Here is a 22394-nt window from a genome sequence, read left to right as displayed (position 1 = left end):
GTTACTCACACTTGTGTGTTACGACATTACTGTCTGATCAAATGTAGTTGGCAGTGGCACTGCATCATATTTATTTAAATCTGATAAGCCAGCGTCAAACTGTCTTGTTTAAAAAAGAATCTGCAGTAAAATGAAGCTAACAAACGCACAGTGTCTTACTGACACAATCTGACTGAAACTTCATTAAAAATAATGTTCATTCACACTTTTTAATGTTAGGATCACAAGGATGGCAATGCAAAAGACAACTTGGCACAACTTGGTTTACACAACTTGGCATTTTTAAATGCCTTGTAATCCTCGGGCATCTCTATCCATCTATTTTGTTGCTGGATTAATCCTCTGTTTGCGTCTGTCTCGTATTAACTACTACATGATATGCTTCAATCAGGCTAAAGAGGAAATCCTTTAGAAGTAGGCCTTGATCTTCTTTTGCAGAGTCTTTTGTCACACTATGACATAATGTGACAAAATCTGAAACAAGCTGTTTTCTGAGCTTGGTTTCAATAAATAAGCTTGGTTCTAGAGGAGCCTCAACATTCTGTCCTGTTAACTCAGAGCTCAAGCTGAGCCTCGGGTTCGAGCCTCCTTCAAGGACAGCAAGCCAAGTTAGTTTACTTATAACCTTTAAGGCTGAATGGGCTGTTTTTGGACTAACGAGGAAGTTTTGAGTTCTGAAACTTCCAGGAAATTTTTAGAGTACGACCTCTGTAATAGATTTTTTAAATTAATCATAACTAACATTTATTTTCCTTGCAGGAATAACATTTTTATGCTTTTGAAACCTACATTTTTCAAACACTTTGTTCAAAGTCAGTCAAGTATGTATCTGAATCATCTCAGAATATAACAAAAGGGGAAATTAATCTACCACACCTCATACATGTCAAAAGATCAAGGATATTTCTCAGTTTATGACCCCTTTCATTTTTATTGCCTTACACTTATTTATATTATCATTTATTTATATGTTTAATTATATTATTATTTATAACCTACCTTTAGCTTTTCACTTCTGCCAATTGTATTTAGCCTTCAAACTTCATAAAAGATTATCATCTTAAACAAAACGTATAAAAATCTAATAAACTTTTGCCACGTTTGCCACAGACCTTATACATGTAAGGTTCATATACATTATATATATATATATACGTGATACATCTCATCTTACAAGAAATATGGAAGCAAAATGGCTAAACATAAACAAATAAACTTTATGTATACATATTTTTGGTAAATTAATCTCCCTTTTTTAATTTATATATTAGCATTAAACAAACAATATACAAACAATTTGAGTTAACAGTAATACAGAACGTATTAAAAATTGGAAGATCAAAAAATTATTGTGTCCCACTTTATAAGTGTCTTTAACTACTATGAACTAATATTAATTTGATAGTAGCACTTATTGTGTACATATATATTTTTACATATATTTGAAAATACCTGCATGCAATTACAGCTGTATTTAATTTCTATAGTTACAATCAAGAAAAGTAGAAGAAAGTATGGTCCTTGGCTGTATTTGAGTATCGATTATGATGTTTAAATGGATTATTCAGTTTTCAGATTTAATAGCCTTTCCTTTAAAGTCACCAGTGCTTTGATTTTTTGTTGTTTTTTTATCGCATCTCTTTAATTAACCACTCATAAGTATTGTCACGTAGGGAAAAAAATATCACCCATCTTCTCAATAAAGAATATGATTTGAGAAATCATTCATGTCTGGAGTTACACACGCAAGTTTAATAATTACTGTTAAGAGATTTGTATTTTTGAAAATCAAAAATAGTGATCTAATATTGAGACTAACAGACTGAAAATTAGGCAAAGAAACAGGATTCTTACTAGTTGGCAGGGAGACATTGTGTTGAATCTGATGGTTTTCACCCAAGTTTGCCTTTATATCCAGATGATGCCATGTTCCAGGATCTAAATTCTCAGTTTTGCATTCAAAATGTGATAAATGTTCCTGGTCTTGATGACAATCTTTCGAGTCATTGTGTCTCTCCCTGACAGAAACCGTGTATTTGCATTTCACATCTTCGTTATCCAGCATGATGCGTATGGAGTCTGTGGTAGAAATGGCTTTCACAACATTGATGCTACATTCCCATGTGTCTGCCACCATGGTACTCTGAAAACAACAGTTGGAATTTTACTGGGCTGATAAAATAGCATACAGAAGTCACACATACAGTACTTTTGTAAGAAATCAAGTTTCATTTTAGCTAGACTTACCAATATTCCACATGCTACCCAAATGGCTACATGAATGGCTTTGCTTCCCAGCATTGTTATTGTTGGTTTTTAGAGGTTTTTGTTTAATACACAGAAATCCAGTTGGAAAAGTCACATAATTCCTTGGTGTATAATCCAGGAGTTCTTTTAAAGTACTTTTCTGCAAAATCCAGTCCGGAGAACCTATGTGGGAACTGCTCACTTTCACTCATTAGCCCACAACAATCAGGAATGTGTAAAGGAAAACAATTCTGTCTCCAAAGGATATCCTCAATCAAGAGTCTACAGAAGCTTTGTTTTTTGGTAGTCCAGTGGAGACACGTTGTACAGTTTGTCCGATGGCAATTTGTTTGCCTAAAATACCCTAACTTTACTAGACTAGTTCATAAAAATAGGACAGAAAATGCATTTCTTCAACATACACCCTCCACTAAAAGCTTTTTAGGTCATAAATGCCAGTGAATTAGAACTTTTGCTGGAACAATAGATGTCAATGACTTTGGGCTCCATGAACACTCAATACAGCCCAGCCCCACTTCCTTCCTGTGTCCTCATTGCTCCTGCAGAAGGATGTGTTGAAGAGAAAACTCATCTAATAATAGGCTTGTAAATGTTCTTCCATCAGGAGAATTCAATAAATTTTGTATTTTTAAATGATATTGTAATTTTGTAATTATATTGTAATTATATTTACAATATAGTTAACGATATAATCCTAATATAAATGAGGTTCAAGGTAGTGTTCTAGTCAAGACCACCTAAACCGAGACCAAGTCAAGATCAAGACCAAAATGTGTCGAAACCAAGACAAGACCAAGACAGGGTGAGACTGAGTCAAGACCATACCAGATCAGCACTCTTTAAATTCATATGAAAGATACACCCTAACCCTGAAGTCATAATAAAATAAAAAGTCATTGCAGAGATGAATTGTACGTGTAGGATTTTTCCTTTGGTTTCTATGAGCAAAGAAAAACAAACACTAAGGAGCGGAAATTGGATCTTTGTTCAAAGCTTGTTTTCCATATTTTATCATCCACCTAAGACATTGCAATTTTCTGTGCACGCAAAAATGACAAACATTCAACATGTAAAATGCAATAATAATAATAGAAAATCTGTAAATATCCAAGATAAACTGAAGGTGAACTTTCAATGAAACAATAACATGACAATAATAGAAGTATTAACAGCTCAGCTCATATGTTTTCAAAGCAACATAAGATAATAGTTTTGTCATTTTGGTTGTCTTTTTTTATTTGGAGCTGTTTTAAAACAAGACAAACAAACTACAATGACAAAATACTCCTAAGTCCAGGCTTAGCAAGAATACAATTCATGAAGAGGGTAGTTGCAAAACACAATAAAATCATGGCCAAAAATTACAGCAAATGACCTTACATCAAATGGGAAATGTGCATAAAGTAGTTTTGGTGCATTTTAGAAACATTAGAGATGGCAACATTCTGTGACCTAAACGTGCACGATGGGTTCCCATTAAAATGCCCCCTCTACAAAAGAGCCTCTCCACTGGTGCTGAGCTGGCAGCCACTAACAGAATAGTGGGGATGTGGCCAAATAGTGGGGATGTGGAAATTTATCTTTGTTTTTGGACAAGAAGACAAGTGCAATGTCAGGGTCAGAGTCTGGGATGGCATCAAAGTATTTGTTAATCTGTGTTGAAATGCATGAAACGTGTATTGAGCTTGACTTCTTGTGAGCCTTGTAGCGGGAAAGAAGGCGTGGGCAATTGATTGGTGGTGAGTCACTGAGTGAATCCACATGCATCACACCCGAGTCCATTTCATCTCTTTCACTCATTATGTTCTCCACCTCTGAGATCAAAGTGTCTGGAAAAACAAATACACACATAAAATAAATAGATTTTTATTTAAATGGACATAGTGTATGAATACATTTATAAGACAAATAAAACATTAAACAGATTTTTAGACAAGTCATCCTTGTCTTATTTAAATAACCCCATGAATTCACCTTTAAGGCTTAGTTTTTATGAAATTTAACCTTGTATTGAACCTTTAAAATATATAGGAATATATATGAAGTTCTTATTACATAGTAAACCAATGAGACATTATAGCATACTACTTGCATAAAATGCACATACATTTGTCACTCTATGGGCACACACTAGGAGTGACGCAAGTGTTTTTTGCTAGTTTCAGCCCGACGCAGTTATCTTTTTCACATCCTGCGCCACGTTGTTTAAATAGCTAATGCATTTGCACCTATTTGTGTGCCCAAGGGCGTACTGGTCTGAAAGTGAGGTGTGTTCGGGCACATTGTTGGCGAGTTGCTATTTTGAGGCAACTGAAATAGACAGCACCATTGACCAACACAAACCTGGTCTAAAATCAATGGTGCAGCATTTTTGTTATTTAAAAGGCACATTAGTAATATGCGCCGATAGGCGGGTGCACAACGCGTGTACACGAAGCAGCACACAACTCTGCAATGTAAAAGATTACTAAAGATAATAAAGTACATAAAGATATGGAGGAATCCAGCTTGTCCCGTAGATGGTCTGCTTGCGCGCTTTAACCTCGCACACAAGCAGATCCGTTTCCTCTCTGGGGAAGCGTTCAGTCTCTCCGTTTGCAAATTCCGCCATGTAAATAGCAATCCACCATGGTGCAAGAGCAACTTGCTTTTAAAGGGAATTGGAGATGAGTATGACACTCTGATTGTTTTATTGCAAGTTACGTCCAAAACACACCCATTACTCATTATTAAGAGAATAGGGACAACCCTTTTAGACCATGCGCCGGGCACGCCAACACTTTTTCCCGTCTTTAAACAAGCAAAAGTGGATTCGGACACGCCCTAAGTAGACTTGCGCTGTGCGCTTTAGACCATTAAAATCGTTACAATAGGGTTAAAACTATATCTCCCAATAATATAAGTGAGATTTAAATACTTAATTTTATGATCAAAGCTCTGTAGTTTTAATTGTGTAGGGTAACAAGATTCATAGTACTGAAATAATAATTATTTCACAGGATAAAATGTATACTAACCTGTCAGTTTTTTCTGCCGTTCCTCTCTGAACTTCGTCACTGATGTTGCATCTCCACCACTGTTAACATCCTGATCCACACAACTTAGGCCAAACTGTGGATCCAACATGGTAGCCAAAAAGTACACATTTTGTTTATAAAGTTATTCTCTTCTGCTCTCTTGACCATATTCAATTTTGTAAAGATTCCAGAAAATCTTTTCAACCGAGACTGCCGGAGGGCCTCGATTAATGGCCGGCAATATGTGTCTCCTCCATCTTTATGAGATGTGTATTCAAGTCCAGGACAGTTGAAACAGCCATGCTAATGGTCACTGAGTTCCCTCCTTCTGTCTGGTCTGTTGCCTCAGAAAATGGTGCAAGAACTTTTAGCTTGTTCCACTCACAAGCACTAACCACGACCACATCTTCAAAGTCCTTGCTGCACGTTTCAGTCAGAGTGTTGTGGTCCAAAGCTGTGAGGGCTTGTACTTGTTTGTAAGTACTGTTCCAACGAGTTGTGTTTGCTGCTGGAACAGTCTTGTGAGTGTCAAACATAACCTCAAATTTGTCTCTGAATTGTGAGCTGCTATGTAACAGAGTTATAAAACGTGACCTTTTAGCTATGGTGCGAGAGATGCCCCTAACCCTAACTAACTATAGAGAGTGGGCAAAGCAGGAAAGACGTTAACCTGAAGACCAGGGTAATTCTGTCTTCCACTGAATTCGTGTTCTCCCACAAGTTCTCATCATCTAAGAGATTCTCCTGCTCACTCTCAGTGTCATCAGGTTGCTGCTGTGGCATGTGAACTTTAAAAGCGCATTTCATATTGCCAGCATTGTCTGTGATGATGTAATTATCTTTTGACGGATACCATATTCATCTGTGATCTCTTCAAAAGCAGAAGTAATTTGTTGGCCTGGATGTCTGCCTGTAAAACTTTGACAGTTCAGCAAGTAGGATTTGAGTGCATAGGAATTATTTGATTTGGAGCTCACATGGGCAGTCACCACAGTCTGCGATCAGGCCAGAGATCAGTGGTTAATGACACAAACGAATGGGCTCCAGCTCCTTTAGAACAGTTTACTTGACCCTGCTTACCAACACTGTTTCACAGAAGTGTTTCTTCTAGAAATAGGTGTGTACTCAGAGTTTCATTACCCATTCCCTTTAAAAGCCAGTTGTGCTTGTACACAAATGGGCGCAAATGCATTTGCTTTTTAAACAACGTGGTGCAGGGCGTAAAAATGATAGCTGCGTTGGGCAATAATTTGCATAAACGTAAGTGAAATTATGGACGATTGGTGGCCCTAGAGGGATTGAGTTAGAGACTCCAAATTTGCAATAGTGACATTACAGACTGTCCTCTTTCTGTGTGCCAAATTTCATAGCTTTTTACCACACGGCTCTATGGGGTGCCATAGACTTCCAGAGCAGAATAAGAATGCCAATGGATACAATAGGTGCTTGGCCCCTAAAAATAACAAAACACACAAGACTTGCACTGGCACAGACCCAACTTAAAGGGTAACTAAACCCCTGGTCAGAGCCTGACTCCACCCACTGCCAATATTTGAAAAATGCTGGCGTGCACCTGAGACGCATCTCTCTGTAGGCAAGGGAATGGTACCACAACTTCCAATAGGAAAATTCAACTGCAGTAGCCACTGTTCAACCTGAAGAGGGCAGCACTCAGACGTTTTTACACCATATATTGTAGAATTAAAACACTTTAAACCCAAATGTCAAAAAAATGTACTCGAATCAATGAACAGCATTTATGAAGCTCCATTTTTACATATCATTAACTAAAAAAAAAGTTGTTTTAGTGTTTAGTTACCCTTTAAACGAATGTTCGTGAACTTTTAAATTGATGTAATTAATCCACGATCCATCTCCTTATATAACGTTTGTTTACAGATATGAATCGCGGATTAAATATTAAAGTCCATTGTCCACGAAGGTTAGATTAGGGTGATTCTGTGGCTCTGCAAACTACAGATGAGAAAATAATTTCTGAGACCAGGGGTCCGTTCTTCGTGTGTCGCTAACTCAGTTAGCTGGATTTGATTGTTGACGATTTGGCATAATCTTGGATTGTTTGGTTCTTCGACACTCATCCTGGACTTACTGTCATAGCAACAGTTCCATAGGCTTAAACCTGCTCGGGAGCAGGCTTTCATGTAAACAAGATTAGATTGTGGCTTTATAAGCGGAGCTGAGGAAGTCCTTTAGCGCAGCGCCATAGTGTTCTTTTTGAGAGATATAATTTTTCTTGTGACTCGTAAGGGTTTCATTTACATAATTCATTTGTTGGAACAGCACATTAAATGTTCGACTCGTCGGAGTCGGGCTTTAATAAAGGCACAAAATGTGTGTATTGCTCTGCAGATTTTTTGCGAGTGGCACTTTCCTTTACACAATTGGAGATGCGGAGAACTTGGTGAAAAGTGCTGTCTGTCGTGCCATTCGCAAAGTTTACCTGGTGCTCAAGCTCTTTTTAGGTTTTTTTTTTTTTGCCAACAGTTTTATTATAATTTTTAATGAAGATCTTGCAATCATGATCATGCCAATAAGTATGACTTACAGTATGTGTCCCTCAGCAACATATCACACACAATATACAATGCATACATAAGTTCTAAACCAATTAATTACACACTGCCCATCGTGCAACCCACCTATGATCACTATAATAAAAAATAAAAAAATGTTTTACCTAAATGAGTAACTTGCCATTTAAAGCCTCAACCACTACAAAGACGTCAGAGTCAGCGACAAACATTAGAACGACTAACCGAGGAAAGGCTGTTCCAGGCAGGGTGCATGAGCGCAGAGCGCCCGGTGATCGCCTGGAATGGATCTCACAACCTGGAACAAATTTTCATAAATCTTTATAAATAAACCACAGATTTGAGCTTAAAACAACTACATTATTGCCTGGAAAACTCTTAAAACTACATTTTGTGACACAATAACAGTAGTATTTTATTTTAACTGTATATTAAAAAATGGCGCTTCTTATGTTGTCACTCCCCTTGTAGTACTCCCCTCCCGCAAGTGACGATTCACTGTCAACCGATCAACGTTCTGCAGTGAGTCTAACTCCACCCTTTAGGTATGGTACGGTTCAGCATTTTGGTACCATTCACAACTTTTGACAGTGGAAACGGAAATAATTGCGTACTGTACCGTACCGTTCGGTGGAAACGAGCCATAAGAAGCTCCTGTATTTTGTCTCACTCTCTCTGCTTTTTGTTTTGCCTTTCTTGGAAGAGTGGGTTCTTGAGATTGTGCTCCCCTTTTGTTTTCCAGAACTCCAGAAACCCCATTTCTAACAGTTTATTAATTTGTTTTTCTATTGTTCTTTTATATTATTATCTTAGAAGTTCATTGATTTAAAGTTAAACAAATAATGTCTACGTTCAAAACATTTTCTTTTTTGAAACCCATCTTGTGAATTGTCCTCTTTATATTGTGACTTTGAGCCGGGTCGTAACAATAGGTAACACAGGAGCCTGGAAACATGGGGGCCCTTTTTCACAAGTTCATAATGTGTCATATAAATCTTGGGAACATAGGACTCTGGGAAGAGAGGAACATGACCCAGTTTGGGATGTCATTTGAACATGACATCTGATATAACTGCACGTTTAATTTCTCGTGTAGACAGACCAAGGCAAGAGACAAAATAATGGTAATAATGAGCAAATTGTATTGAATAAACAGTTGTTTTATTCTCAATTCTCAGTCAGACTTTGTCCATCCATGGTATTATACCAAACTGCTTCACAACATCATCCTGTGACAGCAGAAACCCTGAAATGACCTTACTCCCTCTTATCTCTAAATTATGAAGACCAAACAAACTTAAGACTAAATAACAACAGCAACATTGCAAGAGTAAGCAATATAATGAGTAGTATAATAAAATTGAACCGAAGGGAATAAATTAATATAATAATTTTAAAAAATGAGACCAGGCAAATGTATGTTTGCTCTCTTCAACCTACACACAAAGAGGACAACAAAAAGGGCCAGTGGTGTGATTCTGAGGTCACAAGCATTTATATGTATATGCCAAAGGAAAAGAAGAAGCCTCAAGGCAAATTATAGGTGAAGGAAGCCAAAAAAAAATAAAAAATTGGCCATCTCCAAATCACTGACCAATTATCAAAAAAATAGAAAAGATTTGCAGAAAATTAGATTTGGGTCATATTCAGCTGAGGTGTGAACGTAGCCTTGATTTCACACAGACACGTATTTTCTGGTGCCATTTTAAATTGCTGAGCCATTTAAAACTCTTTCCACACATGGAACACAAATAGGGTCTCACATCTGCATGACTTTTTAGGTGTATCTGTAAGTGAGACAACAACATAAATCTTTTATTACACTGATCACAATTAAATCGTCTTCTTCCAGAGTGAATAGGCAGGTGACTTTTGAAATGACCCGTTTTTGTTAACCTATCACACTGCAATTTATTTCCAGAATGAGTTTGCAAATGACGTTTCAGGTCACGTTGATACGTGAAACTCTTTTCGCACTCAAGACACACGAAAGGCTTCTCTCCAGTGTGAAGTCTCACATGAGTTTGGAGGCTTACATTATGCCTGAATCTCTTTCCACATTGAAGGCATGTGAAAGGCTTCTCTCCAGTGTGTAGTCTCATGTGAGTCTTGAGGTTTCCTTTAAATGTGAAACTCTTTCCACAGTGATGACACATGAAAGGCTTTTCTCCAATATGAGTTATTACATGATCCTTAAGTTGTTTATGGTCTGTGAACGTCATTCCACACTGCTGACATATACAACGGTTCTCTCTTGAGTGAATCTTCATGTGGTAATTAAGAGTTACTTTACATCTGAAACCATTTCCACATTGACCACATATGAACGGCTTCTCTCCAGTGTGAATTCTCATGTGAGTCTTAAGATTGCCTTTCTGTGAGAAGCTCTTCCCACACAGTTTGCATCTGTGAGGGGTCTCTCCAGTGTGACTTCTCATGTGGGCATTAAGGGTTGATTTATATGTGAAACTGTTTTTGCATTGAGGGCATGTGTAAGGCTTCTCTCCAGTATGAAGTCTTGTATGAGTCTTAAGGCTTACTTTATGACTGAATCTTTTTCCACAGTGATGGCATATGAAAGGCTTCTCTCCAGTGTGAATTATCATGTGTGTCTTAAGGTTTTTCTTATATTTGAACCCCCTTCCGCACTGCTGGCATTTGAAAGGCTTCTCTCCAGAGTGGATTATCGCATGCCTGTTAAAACGATTCATGTCTGGGAAACTCATTCCACACTGATGACATTTAAAACAATTTTTTGAGTGAACTCTCATGTGGTTACTAAGGCCTACTTTACGTGTGAAACGCTTTTCACATTGATCACATGAGAATGGCTTCACTCCATTGTGAATGTTCATGTGATATCTAAGGTTTAGTTCTTGCATGTAGCTCTTTCCACATTGAAGGCATGTGAAAGGCTTCTCTCCAGTGTGTAGTCTCATGTGAGTCTTGAGGTTTCCTTTAAATGTGAAACTCTTTCCACAGTGATGACACATGAAAGGCTTTTCTCCAATATGAGTTATTACATGATCCTTAAGTTGTTTATGGTCTGTGAACGTCATTCCACACTGCTGACATATACAACGGTTCTCTCTTGAGTGAATCTTCATGTGGTAATTAAGAGTTACTTTACATCTGAAACCATTTCCACATTGACCACATATGAACGGCTTCTCTCCAGTGTGAATTCTCATGTGAGTCTTAAGATTGCCTTTCTGTGAGAAGCTCTTCCCACACAGTTTGCATCTGTGAGGGGTCTCTCCAGTGTGACTTCTCATGTGGGCATTAAGGGTTGATTTATATGTGAAACTGTTTTTGCATTGAGGGCATGTGTAAGGCTTCTCTCCAGTATGAAGTCTTGTATGAGTCTTAAGGCTTACTTTATGACTGAATCTTTTTCCACAGTGATGGCATATGAAAGGCTTCTCTCCAGTGTGAATTATCATGTGTGTCTTAAGGTTTTTCTTATATTTGAACCCCCTTCCGCACTGCTGGCATTTGAAAGGCTTCTCTCCAGAGTGGATTATCGCATGCCTGTTAAAACGATTCATGTCTGGGAAACTCATTCCACACTGATGACATTTAAAACAATTTTTTGAGTGAACTCTCATGTGGTTACTAAGGCCTACTTTACGTGTGAAACGCTTTTCACATTGATCACATGAGAATGGCTTCACTCCATTGTGAATGTTCATGTGATATCTAAGGTTTAGTTCTTGCATGTAGCTCTTTCCACAAAGTTCGCAGGTGAAAGGCATCTCTCCGGTGTGAATTCTCATGTGGCTTTTAAGAGTTCCTTTTTGAGTAAAACACTTTCCACACTGTTGGCAGGTGTAAGGGCTCTCTCCAATATGAATTCTCATATGGACTTTAAGGTTTCCTTTTTCAGTGAAACTATTTCCACATTGAAAGCAGGTGAAATAGCTACTAGTTCCCGTCTTATCTTTTTTCCGTAAGATAGTATTTTCAGTCGGTGTGTATTTTTCTCCATTGGCAGAATCACGATTTTTCTCATAGTGATGTTTCTCATCCATTTCATTCAGTTCTCGAAACTCCTCTTTCAGTGGCATCAGGTCTAGGGCAAAAAAGGCAAATACAAGTTAATTTAAGTTTAATGGCACAAAGCAACAGACATCAAAACATTCAAATAATCCAAACCAACAACATGTATGCCAGATCCGAAACTGACTAAGCTCTTGAAAGATGGGTTTCCTTTAATCTCAGAACCTCCTCTTAATATTAAATCTTCACTTTATTTAGGACACATCCCAAAATCCTACAAAAAATAAAATAAAACAGCTTGACCCAGAAGAAACTGGCAAATTATAGACAGATTTCAAATCTGCCATATATATCCAAAATAAAAGAAAAACAGTTTCCTCTCATCTATGTTCAGTTTAGCAGAGAAACAGTATTTGTATTATTTGATATTTCAGTCCGGATTTATGCCCCATCTTAGCACATACACTTTGCTTATCAAAGTTACAACCTGCCTGCTTTTCGCATCTAATTTTGGCATCTTCTAGTTATTTTAGATCTTTCAGCAACAAGGGCCACAAAATTCCTTGGCATTTTTGGACAAGCATTAGCATTGTGTAGGTCTTGTATCTGACAAATTTGTGTAATTATAGAGACTTCTCATTAAACACAGGAATAAAGTGCCACAGGGCCCACTATTATGTCCACTGCTTTTCTCACTGTATTTCAGTTCCATTATTAGAGGTGAGCAATATACCAGTAGACACAATGAACCGGTAGAAATGTGAAAACCGGCATACTTTTTTGATTATTGTTCCAACCGAGTTCCACCCCTGTTCAGGTGCGCTGCCATGAAAGTTGATCCTGTTCATTTTAAAATCCATGCCAGTCTAAATGTAAGCATTTTTGAACTAATCAAGCTAGGACTGTACAATAGTTTAATTGCAATTAATCGCATTTAACATAAAAATCTGAAAATGCTGTATACACACACACACACACACATTCTGTGACACTGTATTTATACATCAGTTCAATAGGACAAGTGCATAAATAAATAAGAAACAACAAGGTAGTATCTTTAAAAACACACTTTTTTGCAGAACTACTTCCGCCCACTACGGATTCAAATCTCAAGTTGACAGTTTGACCGTTGAGCCTCCGTTACTAATTCTAAAACATCACTAAAAGTTAAGGGGATTTCCATGACAGCGCTAAAGCGCTTATCTGACCAGAGACTCACTCAAAGTCTTTGCCGCCATTTGTAATAATGAAACTTTCACTAAATATCACAATCACTAACCGTTTCTCAATACCAAATACGGCATATTATTTATATAAAATATTTATTGAACAACAATATTTAAATTAACAACAATAGCCATTATAAAAGACAATAGGAAATAAACACAAATACACAATTCAGTCAAACATACAAAAGCACTGCTCTAGTACCGGATTCAAGTAAAATATAGCCTAAAAAGTTTTGAAACTTAACTTTGCCATTACCCAAATTGTTTTTTTTCTCTGGAACAAGCAATGGATTAATAAGACCAAAGATTGCTAGTTTGATATACCCCAAATTAATTATATGCTAAGAGATGGTACAACTACACAGCCCAGCCCAAGGGGCTGTTTACACAACACCGGTTTCAACTAAAAATGTAAAACCTTTTATGCGTTTTGACCGTTCATTTACATGACAACGGCGTTTTGGGTGCCTGAAAACACAAACTTTTGAAAACGGGTTTCAAAGTTCAAGATTTTGGAAACGGTCTCTGGGTAAACAACAAAAAACGTGAATCTCTGAGAATGATAATGTCATGCACATGCGTATTACTTGTTCAGTCTATAGTGTTTCATCGCCATTTAATGGCCTGGCAGTATAATACAGCGTTTTTAGTCGTTTTCGCGGATCCGTGTGAATAGGGATGGTTTTGCCAATACTGTCATCTGTACGCGGAAAACTGAAAGGAAAAAACTTCTCCGTTTTAATCATATCATTGTTGTGTAAACGTGTACAAGACCCGACATTTACAATAGTTTACAATTTAAGCGACCGTTATCCAACTGAATTAAATGTTTTTTTTATTTCTATAAAAAATAGAGGCGGTAATGTAATCATATTCTATGCTAATCTCACCCTCACGCTCTCTAATGGCGATATCACGGGACAGCTTTTCTCCTCAATGAGAAATCTCGTCACATTTTAATATCGCGGAATCTTGTGTCATGAAATCTTGTCACACCTCTTACTAGGAATGCATCGAAATTTTGTCCGCCTCTATGATCAGCTGAAAATGGCATTTTAGATTTTTGTCTGAAAGAAAAAAAAGGCTTAAAAAATTTGCCCAAAAATATATGCCACCCCGCCCCGAAGTGTTCAGACCTCAGGTTTCACTCTCGCGCAGCATTTTTTTTTTTTTCTTCGTAGCTTTGCAAGCGGCTCCGCATCCGAAGGAACACAACTTTGAAGTGACTCTGGCCGAGCAGGTAAGTCTGTAACGGCACCCATCTGCTCAATGTTCTGCAATGTCGCTCCACTCATGTACCGCTCACACTCTCTGTAAAAGCAAAGTATGCTCAAATAATGTGCTGACATGAAATTTCATGCCCAAAAATTTCATTTCAGTGCATCCCTAGAATACACCCGACCTATGCATTTGATTTTAAAGTGTCAGCAGCCTAATATACCTACTGCTTTTTGTGTCCTTAATGTTAATTAAAAAAATCTAAAACACGCACTGCTCTTGACTGAATACCACTATTTTTGTATTGGTTTTACATAAAGTATATATATATATATATATATATATATATATATATATTCACTATATATATATATTCACTATATATAGTTTAAGACTGTGCAGTGTTATTTTACGTCTGATTACTTTAATAAAATATGTATAAATAATCAAACTACAACCAACAGAACAAAGATACAAATGAAATTTAGTTGTCAGGTTCAGAAATTGAATACTGTTATTACTGTATTACTGTTTATTTGCCTCTAATAATGGTTAAAATGTTTGTTAGTTAGACTTGCAGTTTTTGCTGTCGTATCAAAATTGGAATGGAGAATTGAGAAATTTCACTTATCTAAAATTCTAGAGTCATATTCTTATTACAATACAATCACATAGGGGCGGGCAATATACTAGTAGACACGATTAACCAGTAGAAATGTATAAACTGGTAGAGATTTTTTTTAGAGTTTTATTTTGGACTATTTTTAAGAAATGCGGTTTTACAATGTCGGCCTTAAAGTGAGAGCATCCAAATTTACCTGCTGTCATTATGAATGCTAATCAATCAACAAAAAAAGAGTCTCACTGCTCTAGACTGAATCCCTTTTGTAAGTTTAATAAAAATAAATGCATAATTAATTTACACAGTAAAGACTGTGTTTTTTATACATTTGATTATACATTTTATGTAGCATTTCTAGTGCTTGGAGTTTTTCAGGTAGGTTTATTTTCATTTGTGTCTGTTCTATTGTTGTTTTGTTTTGTTTTTCTTTATCACTGTTTATTTGTCTTCCATAAGCTTGGATTATTTTAGGCTAGTATTTGTTTAATGATATTGAAAATGGTGATACTTATAAAAATTTTATGGTATAACATTTTGATATCATAACCTTATTTAAAGCAAAAATATCTATATTGTGATATATCGTTATTGTAAAATAAAATTACTTGTATCTAAGATCATATTGCCTCCCACCACTACAATCATATAACAAACTGTACCGAAACTGTGACCCTGAAGGTACACAGGGCAACTTTTTGAGCAATGTTGCTGGGCAATGTTGCCATTAACGGGGAATCAGGTGAGACACAGGGCCCACGACCGATCTAAATTATACAGATAGAAATGTGTTGCCCATTCTCAATGAGGCCGTGATACAAACCCAGTAAAAATGTAAAGTAAAAAGTAAAAATTTACAGAACATTTATTTTTTTTCATTTAAAAATTATTGATATGACAAATATAAATGAACAAAATCATTTATTTGTATTTTGCATTACAAAAATAAACAATGTACATACATTACTTTGTTTCATTAACAAATTAATTAAAAAATTATGTATAGAATGTTCATTTACAAAACCAATATTTTATTGCTCTACCAAGGAGAGAAAACAATCTGTCCATTCTCTCCCTGCTCTCCTGCGATCTCCTCTGTCTCTCGCTGAAACTTCATGTCCTCCCTATTAGCCTCTTTTTCTCTTGGCTGGTGCTGGTGCTGCTCCTCCACTGCTGAACTTGGCCTTGGTGTGTCCTCAGGGATGGAGGCAATAGCTGCATTTCTACTGTCTGGCCAGTGCTGGGCAGGGCTAATTGCCTAAGACCTATAGCACCGAACCCAAAATCACGAAATTAACTAAAACCCGCCCATAACACGCCTCTCCGGAACAACTTCACGCAAACCCATAATTTCACCAACAAATAGAAATTTTATCAGAATATTAGGCTAACCATAAAGAAATCACTGGAAACTAGCGAGATTGCTAAATGAGCATATTAAAAGCAAACGTTTGCTGGCTTTTTTGTTGTTAACTTTTTTATTTTTATTTTTAAATTTTAAATCCAAGCATCGATGTTTTACAAAAATAAGTGATATATTGATCATAATTAATTAATTTGTGTCAAGACTGCACATTAGTCATAGAAATAAAGTGGTATTTACCGTTGTTCACAAAAGAAAGAGGACACGTACTTGTTCAGTCGTGTCTGTTTCTGTATATTTGTAGTCACAGGACAGTATCACATTTAGAAAGAATGATCATTTCTAAAAAAAAATTAACCAAATATACAATCTGTGAAGCTTTAGCACTCTCTCCAGTGTTAGTCCCAATACAGTTATATTTTCAGTCAGAGAAACAGAGGAAGCTCCCAAAAAAACGGGGCTGCTTTGTATAGAATATATGCTAAATATGGATATATTTAGCTGCCGGTATAAGACTGCCGGTATAAAGAGACAAGATACGGAAAGATAAAATAAATACACAATTGTAATAGCCTAAATGATTTTTCTGATTTCAAGCGGTCATGCTACCATGTTTACTATGGTAATGGTTATATAGTCTTTTGCATTCCATTTAAATATTTCTGCCTTATATGGTGATCAGAATCCACATCTGATCACAAACAGAAGTTATCCTGTCTGAAAGTGAGTTCAACTAAAATGATTGCTGATCTTAGCTAGCATTTGAAACCATCCTGCAGTCTCCCAAAATAGATAAACTCCGCCTTCCTTCATAACCACTCCTCAAGCCAGAGTTGGCCTGCTTTATGACGTGGTATTCAGCGGGCCAAAAAACCCTGGCCGTTGGCCCCGACGAAGCCCAATCAAGCCCCGGAAGTGGAAACACGACTGGCCCTAGGACGCACTAGCATGCACGCTTTTGGCCCGACAGTGAAAACGCAGCTAATGAGGACAGGGGGTTTGTTGGAGTGCCTCTGTAAGAATATGAGAAAAAGGAAACACTTATGAAAAATATTAAGATTGGTGAAAGATAAGAAAATGACACAGCAGGACATGCATACAAAATACTACAGAAATCATATTTGGATAAAACATTTGTAGACATAGCTTGCATGACAGTACTACAAAAAAAGTTAAAGGAACACGCCGACTTTTTGGGACTTTAGCTTATTCACCATATCCCCCAGAGTTAGATAAGTCCATACATACCTTTTTCATCTCCGTGTGTGCTGTAACTCTGTTTGACGGACCCACCGCTAGCCTAGCTTAATACAAAGACTGGATGTAAATCGCTACAGCTAGCATACCAATCCCAAGAAGTGACAAAATAACGGAAACATTTTCCTATCTACATGTTGTGATTTGTACACTCTGTGACTATACAAATCACAACATGTAGATAGGAAAATGTTTCCGTTATTTTGTCACTTCTTGGGTCATATGAGACACAGACATCTTTTAACCGTATAAATACTGGGAACTATATTCTCAAAAGGCAAAGCACTGCTACTTGGGCAGAGTGATAACCACAGCACCTGAGACGCACCGTTGTTTCTTCTTGTTTACCTCTAGCTCCACTCATTTGTTACTGGGGCGATCGAGCGCGTTCGTGACAACACAATACTAACATTACTGGGGATACATGGAGCCCGGGAACAACTGCAATAGTAGTGACCACCCTATTCATATAATAGTCTCACTAACGTTACATTAGATCAAGCTAATGGCACTGTTACAGTAGGCTAGTCATCTAAAAACATAACGGAACACTTACCGCAGCCGATCCACTTTGTCCTGTCTGTGCTAACGATGGGATGCCTAGCCTTCAGCACAGGTTTCATGGTCCGTGTGGCAAATTCCATTTTCTCAAAATAGTCGTCCTCAGTGAAATGTACTGAGTAAACACAATGGTCCTTGATGATCTCTTCAGGTGTGTTTGGATCGATATCCAGAGCAAGTAGCCATTGATTCATCAGGTCAGCGTTTTTGATTGGAATTCTATGAAACATCATGGTATTACCTGGTCTCTCCTGTTTATTGTCGCAGCTCTTGAGAATACAGCGAACACCCATGATTGTAACTAGTGATCGACCGATGTATTGTTTTCTCGATATTTTTCCCGATATTTAAGCATTTTCCCATAATCGGGTATCGGTTTTGTAATATCGTATTCGCCGATAAACGGCGCCATCTTGTGGCCGCTTTGAGAATTCCGCCATTGCAACCGCGTCTGAGGAGATCAGTCAACAACAACTCTGTGCACAGGTAAAGTACATGTTCTACTTGCTTTGCTTTAATTATTCAACTTTATTTAACATAGCAGACATGCAGAAATGAGATTTGAGACATAAATGCCTGATATAGTTTAGGCAGCTTGGTTCTAAAAAATTGAGATGAACTCATGGATTCACGTAATCCGTCATGTCCTGCCCCAATAAAGACGTAACTTCACATGAATTAAATAAAACAGACATGAATGAGTGCATGTTGAAAATAAAAGCGCTGAATTTAAATCTTTATCTGTTGTATTTGCTCACCATTAGTCTCGAAAAAAAAAAGTTCGTTCATATTGCTGAGCACTCACTGGGTTGATGATCAGGAATGCTCAAGCACGGTGTGGTGCCGAATTCTGACCCCCGCCAAATTATAACCCCCCTATTAAGGTAGGTTTAAGATTAGTTGCGGGGGAGGGGTTAGGATTAGGGGTGGGGTTAGGATTAGGCAATCAGATACTGATTTCAACGAGGGGGTAATAATTTGGCAGGGAGTCAAAATTCGGCACAACAACTGCCACTGAATGAAACTTTTGACAAGATTATCTTGTTTAAACATCCTAGATTATATTATCATTTACCAGCAATTATTTCGCTAATATACATCTAAATATAGTAATAATATAATATATAATAATAATAAAAAATATTATTAATAACATATTAGTTTGAAAATGCAATGATGTATATGCTGTTTTGTTTGTTACTTTCCTGACAATGTTATATTCCAGCTATATTCTTCAGTGAATTAATATTACCCAGTGAATTATTCCTCACTCTTAGTTAAAACCTATTAAACGGCACATAAACCTTCTAAACAAAAACTGTTTAAAATTAATTACATTTCTGCAAAGGTGATATGACTCCCCTGTCAATTATTTTCTCCATATGAAAACATTAGACTTTTAACATTTATTTTGCCTATTGTTAACATTGTTGCTGCTGATGCTTATAAATTATATGTATAATTTAGATATAAATTATATAATGTAATAATATAAATGTTTTTATTGTAATTTGAAGATTTAATTTAACATGAAAGACTGTCAACACTTTTCTTTTGTTTTTTAAGATGACTGATAGGAGGAAAAATCAAAGTGAAGAATGGACTTACCTAGTTCTGCTTAACTGGGAGTATTAAGACACTTCGTAACAGTGCACTTTATTTTTTGGACTCCGACCCCTCTATTTATTTGTGTATAAATAAAAAGGTTGTTTTTTTTGTATGCAAGGAGGGAGTGATCGTTATAAATAAAATGGTTTGTTCAGTTAATTTGTGTTGTAATAATTGTGTCAAAAACAGAAGTATAACAGTAAATAAATATCGGTTCTGCATATCGGTTATCGGGCACATAAACATGCAAATAATCGATATCGGTATCGGATATAAAAAATCAATATCGGTCGATCACTAATTGATTGTAAACTATGCTTTTACTATCTAGTAATTGCTCACTCTATTACTCCAACTCTGAACGAACTCTCTGCTCCTCAGCACGGTGCGTCTCTCAGGTGCTGTGGTTATCACTACGCCCAAGTAGCAGTGCTTCGCCTTCTGAGAAAATAGTTCCCAATATTTATACGGTTAAAAGATGTGTCTCATATGACCTTGTTATTTGTAACTCTGTGACTCTACAAATCACAACATGTAAATAGGAAAATGTTTGCGTTATTTTGTCACTTCTTGGGATTAGTATGCTAGCTGTAGCCATTTACATCCAGTCTTTGTGCTAAGCTAGGCTAGCGGTGGGTGCGTCAAACAGAGTTACAGCACGCACGGAGATGAAAAAGGTATGTATGGACTTATCTAACTCTGGGGGATACGGTGAATAAGCTAAAGTTCCAAAAAGTCGGCATCAAACCACCTAACAAATAGCCTGGTCAACACCAGACCCTTCTCAGTTGTAACTGAGAGTGGGTCTGGGGAAGGTTAATTCACAGCCCATTTCCAAAGGTTATCACCCGTGGCTCGCTTCGCTAGCTATTTGAGTAAATTTTTAACAATACTTACATTTATATATGTATTCTTCAGCCGCCACGGAAGAACTATCACCCGCCATTTTCTTTGAAAAAAATAGATTAAAAAATCCTGTCGCCACTGGTGCGGGATACGCTGCGAAGGATTCACTCATTCTATCCTTCGTGGCCCAGGGAAGAAGAACATTAGGGCACATTCGAAGGACCCTTGTGCCGCTGTGACGCCATCAAAAAGCGACCTTTGAAGGATGCAGCCCCTGAATTGGGACACAGCTACTGATTTGATGCAGCGAGTGCTTTTGAGGTCAACATTTTAATAAGGATCAAATCACTGAATTCGGTTTTAAGAATGAAACCAACCTGTTTGTTCCTCAGTATCTTCTTTCACTCTGAATGCTTCTTCAATCTTCATGTCTTCACTCTCCTCTTTAATAAACGCCATCTTTATAATCGTATGTCACATGGATCTCAGTTGTATCACCAGGACTTTTTTTCTGTGTGTTAAGACTCTTTGTTTAAGATGTGAATACTTAAAAGAAAGAAAAATAAAACATTATATTATACAATATTAAATCACTACAAAATGTCTGGGTACATCTCAATTAGATACCTAGTTCAGTAGTTGGTGAACTGGTAAGGGAGTCAGTCAGTCACTAAGCGTTTCGATCAAATCCAATATATTACAAATAAATTTAGCTAGACTCTTCATATTGTATCAGATTAACATGTTAATGTGTATGCACATTCATTTAGCTTATGACTCAATGGCTTATTTAGTATTTATGATACATATTTGGTATTTTATAATTTATTGATTATGTATTGTGATTTAATGGGAGGGGGGATCTGTTAGTTTGTAAAAGTTGTCTACTCGTTTGTATTGCGATTTCGTTGCATTTACACCGTTTTGACCAGAACGCGTTTTAAACAGTTTCTTTGAAGCTTTAAATCTCCAATCACTACTTGTCGGGGAGACCGAATTTCAGTTTACGATATACTTTAATTGATTTCACGACATAGGAAGTTAGGGAGGGAAATGAGACGTAAGTTACCCCTTCTGCAACTCATGCGTGGATGCGCTTTAATCACCAAAAATAATAATATAAAAAATAAAAATACCATTTATAAATGTTACATTCGTTATTCATTAATTGTAAATGCTACACGTTGGTTTAATAATCTGTTCCCATCTAAACACCTACAATTTCCCAAATCACAAACGTTTAAAAGCACAAACCTTTCATTAGCCGAATCACAACAGAAGCAGGAGCGCAGCGCATGTTTATGACGTCAGACGACCACACCAAAATAAAAGTGCAGGAGGGTTTTTCAGAAAGCAGGTTATGCGACACTGGGGTAAGCAGTTTATGTTTCAGGGTTAAGTTACTTCAGAGGTATTCAACGCATGTTTGCCCTATTGATTGATATTAACTAAAGATTAATTTACTAGACAAGTAAAATGACATAAGATATTATGTGTTGTTTTCTGAATAAAATAAATCAAAATTAAACAAGTTTGCTTAAAACCAGCAAAATTATCTGCCAATGTAAGAAAAATAATCTGGTTTCCGTTTGAATTAAGATAATTTATTAATATATTAGTTCATACATTAATTGTTATTAATTAAATACGTAATTGTGGATTAATTCCCTAATAACTAATTTTTTTAACTAATAGTGTTAATTAATATGTTAATTACTACAATGAGCCAAAGCCTTATATTTCAACTTCCAGATAATACAGGTAAACTAATATGCATTAATACATGATTGATTACTGCATTATTAGTGCAAATTCATGTGTAAATTACTACAATGTCTAAATGTCGAGTTAATGATG

General features: G+C 36.7%; 2 protein-coding genes and 2 long non-coding RNA genes across 5 annotated transcripts in view; 1 reads left to right on the top strand and 3 right to left on the bottom strand.

Moving 5' to 3' along the window:
* ptprb (protein tyrosine phosphatase receptor type b) overlaps positions 1 to 2607 on the bottom strand; it is a 77101-nt gene extending 74494 nt beyond the window's left edge. Inside the window, exons 1-2 of the mRNA XM_077235268.1 lie at positions 2248 to 2607; positions 1855 to 2143 (exon numbers count right to left, since the gene is read on the bottom strand). Coding sequence (XP_077091383.1) covers positions 1855 to 2143; positions 2248 to 2301 — 343 coding nt within the window. The 5' untranslated portion in view covers positions 2302 to 2607. The remainder of the gene's footprint in view (positions 1 to 1854; positions 2144 to 2247) is intronic.
* A 6349-nt stretch (positions 2608 to 8956) lies between these two features.
* On the bottom strand, positions 8957 to 21876 carry LOC143742425 (uncharacterized). Of its 2 annotated transcripts, none has more exons than XM_077235275.1 (3): positions 21792 to 21876; positions 20915 to 21083; positions 8957 to 11909 (listed from the first exon to the last, which is right to left on the bottom strand). In XM_077235275.1, the coding sequence occupies exons 2-3, from the start codon at positions 20994 to 20996 to the stop codon at positions 9484 to 9486; spliced, it is 2508 nt and encodes an 835-aa protein (XP_077091390.1). In that variant the 5' UTR covers positions 20997 to 21083; positions 21792 to 21876; the 3' UTR covers positions 8957 to 9483. The 2 variants fall into 2 exon arrangements, with proteins under 2 accessions (XP_077091390.1, XP_077091389.1); XM_077235274.1 differs by having other exon boundaries at positions 20915 to 21048.
* Positions 15807 to 16371, bottom strand: LOC143742562 (uncharacterized). Its single transcript, XR_013205478.1, has 2 exons — positions 16082 to 16371; positions 15807 to 16044 (listed from the first exon to the last, which is right to left on the bottom strand). It is a non-coding gene; the product is annotated as an uncharacterized LOC143742562 (long non-coding RNA).
* The window catches only part of LOC143742553 (uncharacterized), a 52266-nt gene continuing 51746 nt past the window's right edge, over positions 21875 to 22394 (top strand). The window contains exon 1 of the long non-coding RNA XR_013205469.1: positions 21875 to 21910. This is a non-coding gene — a long non-coding RNA (uncharacterized LOC143742553). The remainder of the gene's footprint in view (positions 21911 to 22394) is intronic.

This window comes from Siphateles boraxobius, unplaced genomic scaffold (genome assembly GCF_051911475.1).
Source record: "Siphateles boraxobius isolate OS27281-9 unplaced genomic scaffold, OSU_SipBor_1 19, whole genome shotgun sequence".
NCBI classification, from domain to species: domain Eukaryota; kingdom Metazoa; phylum Chordata; class Actinopteri; order Cypriniformes; family Leuciscidae; genus Siphateles; species Siphateles boraxobius.
Note: the sequence above shows the minus strand (reverse complement) of the source record. Positions and strands in the feature narration are given on the sequence as shown.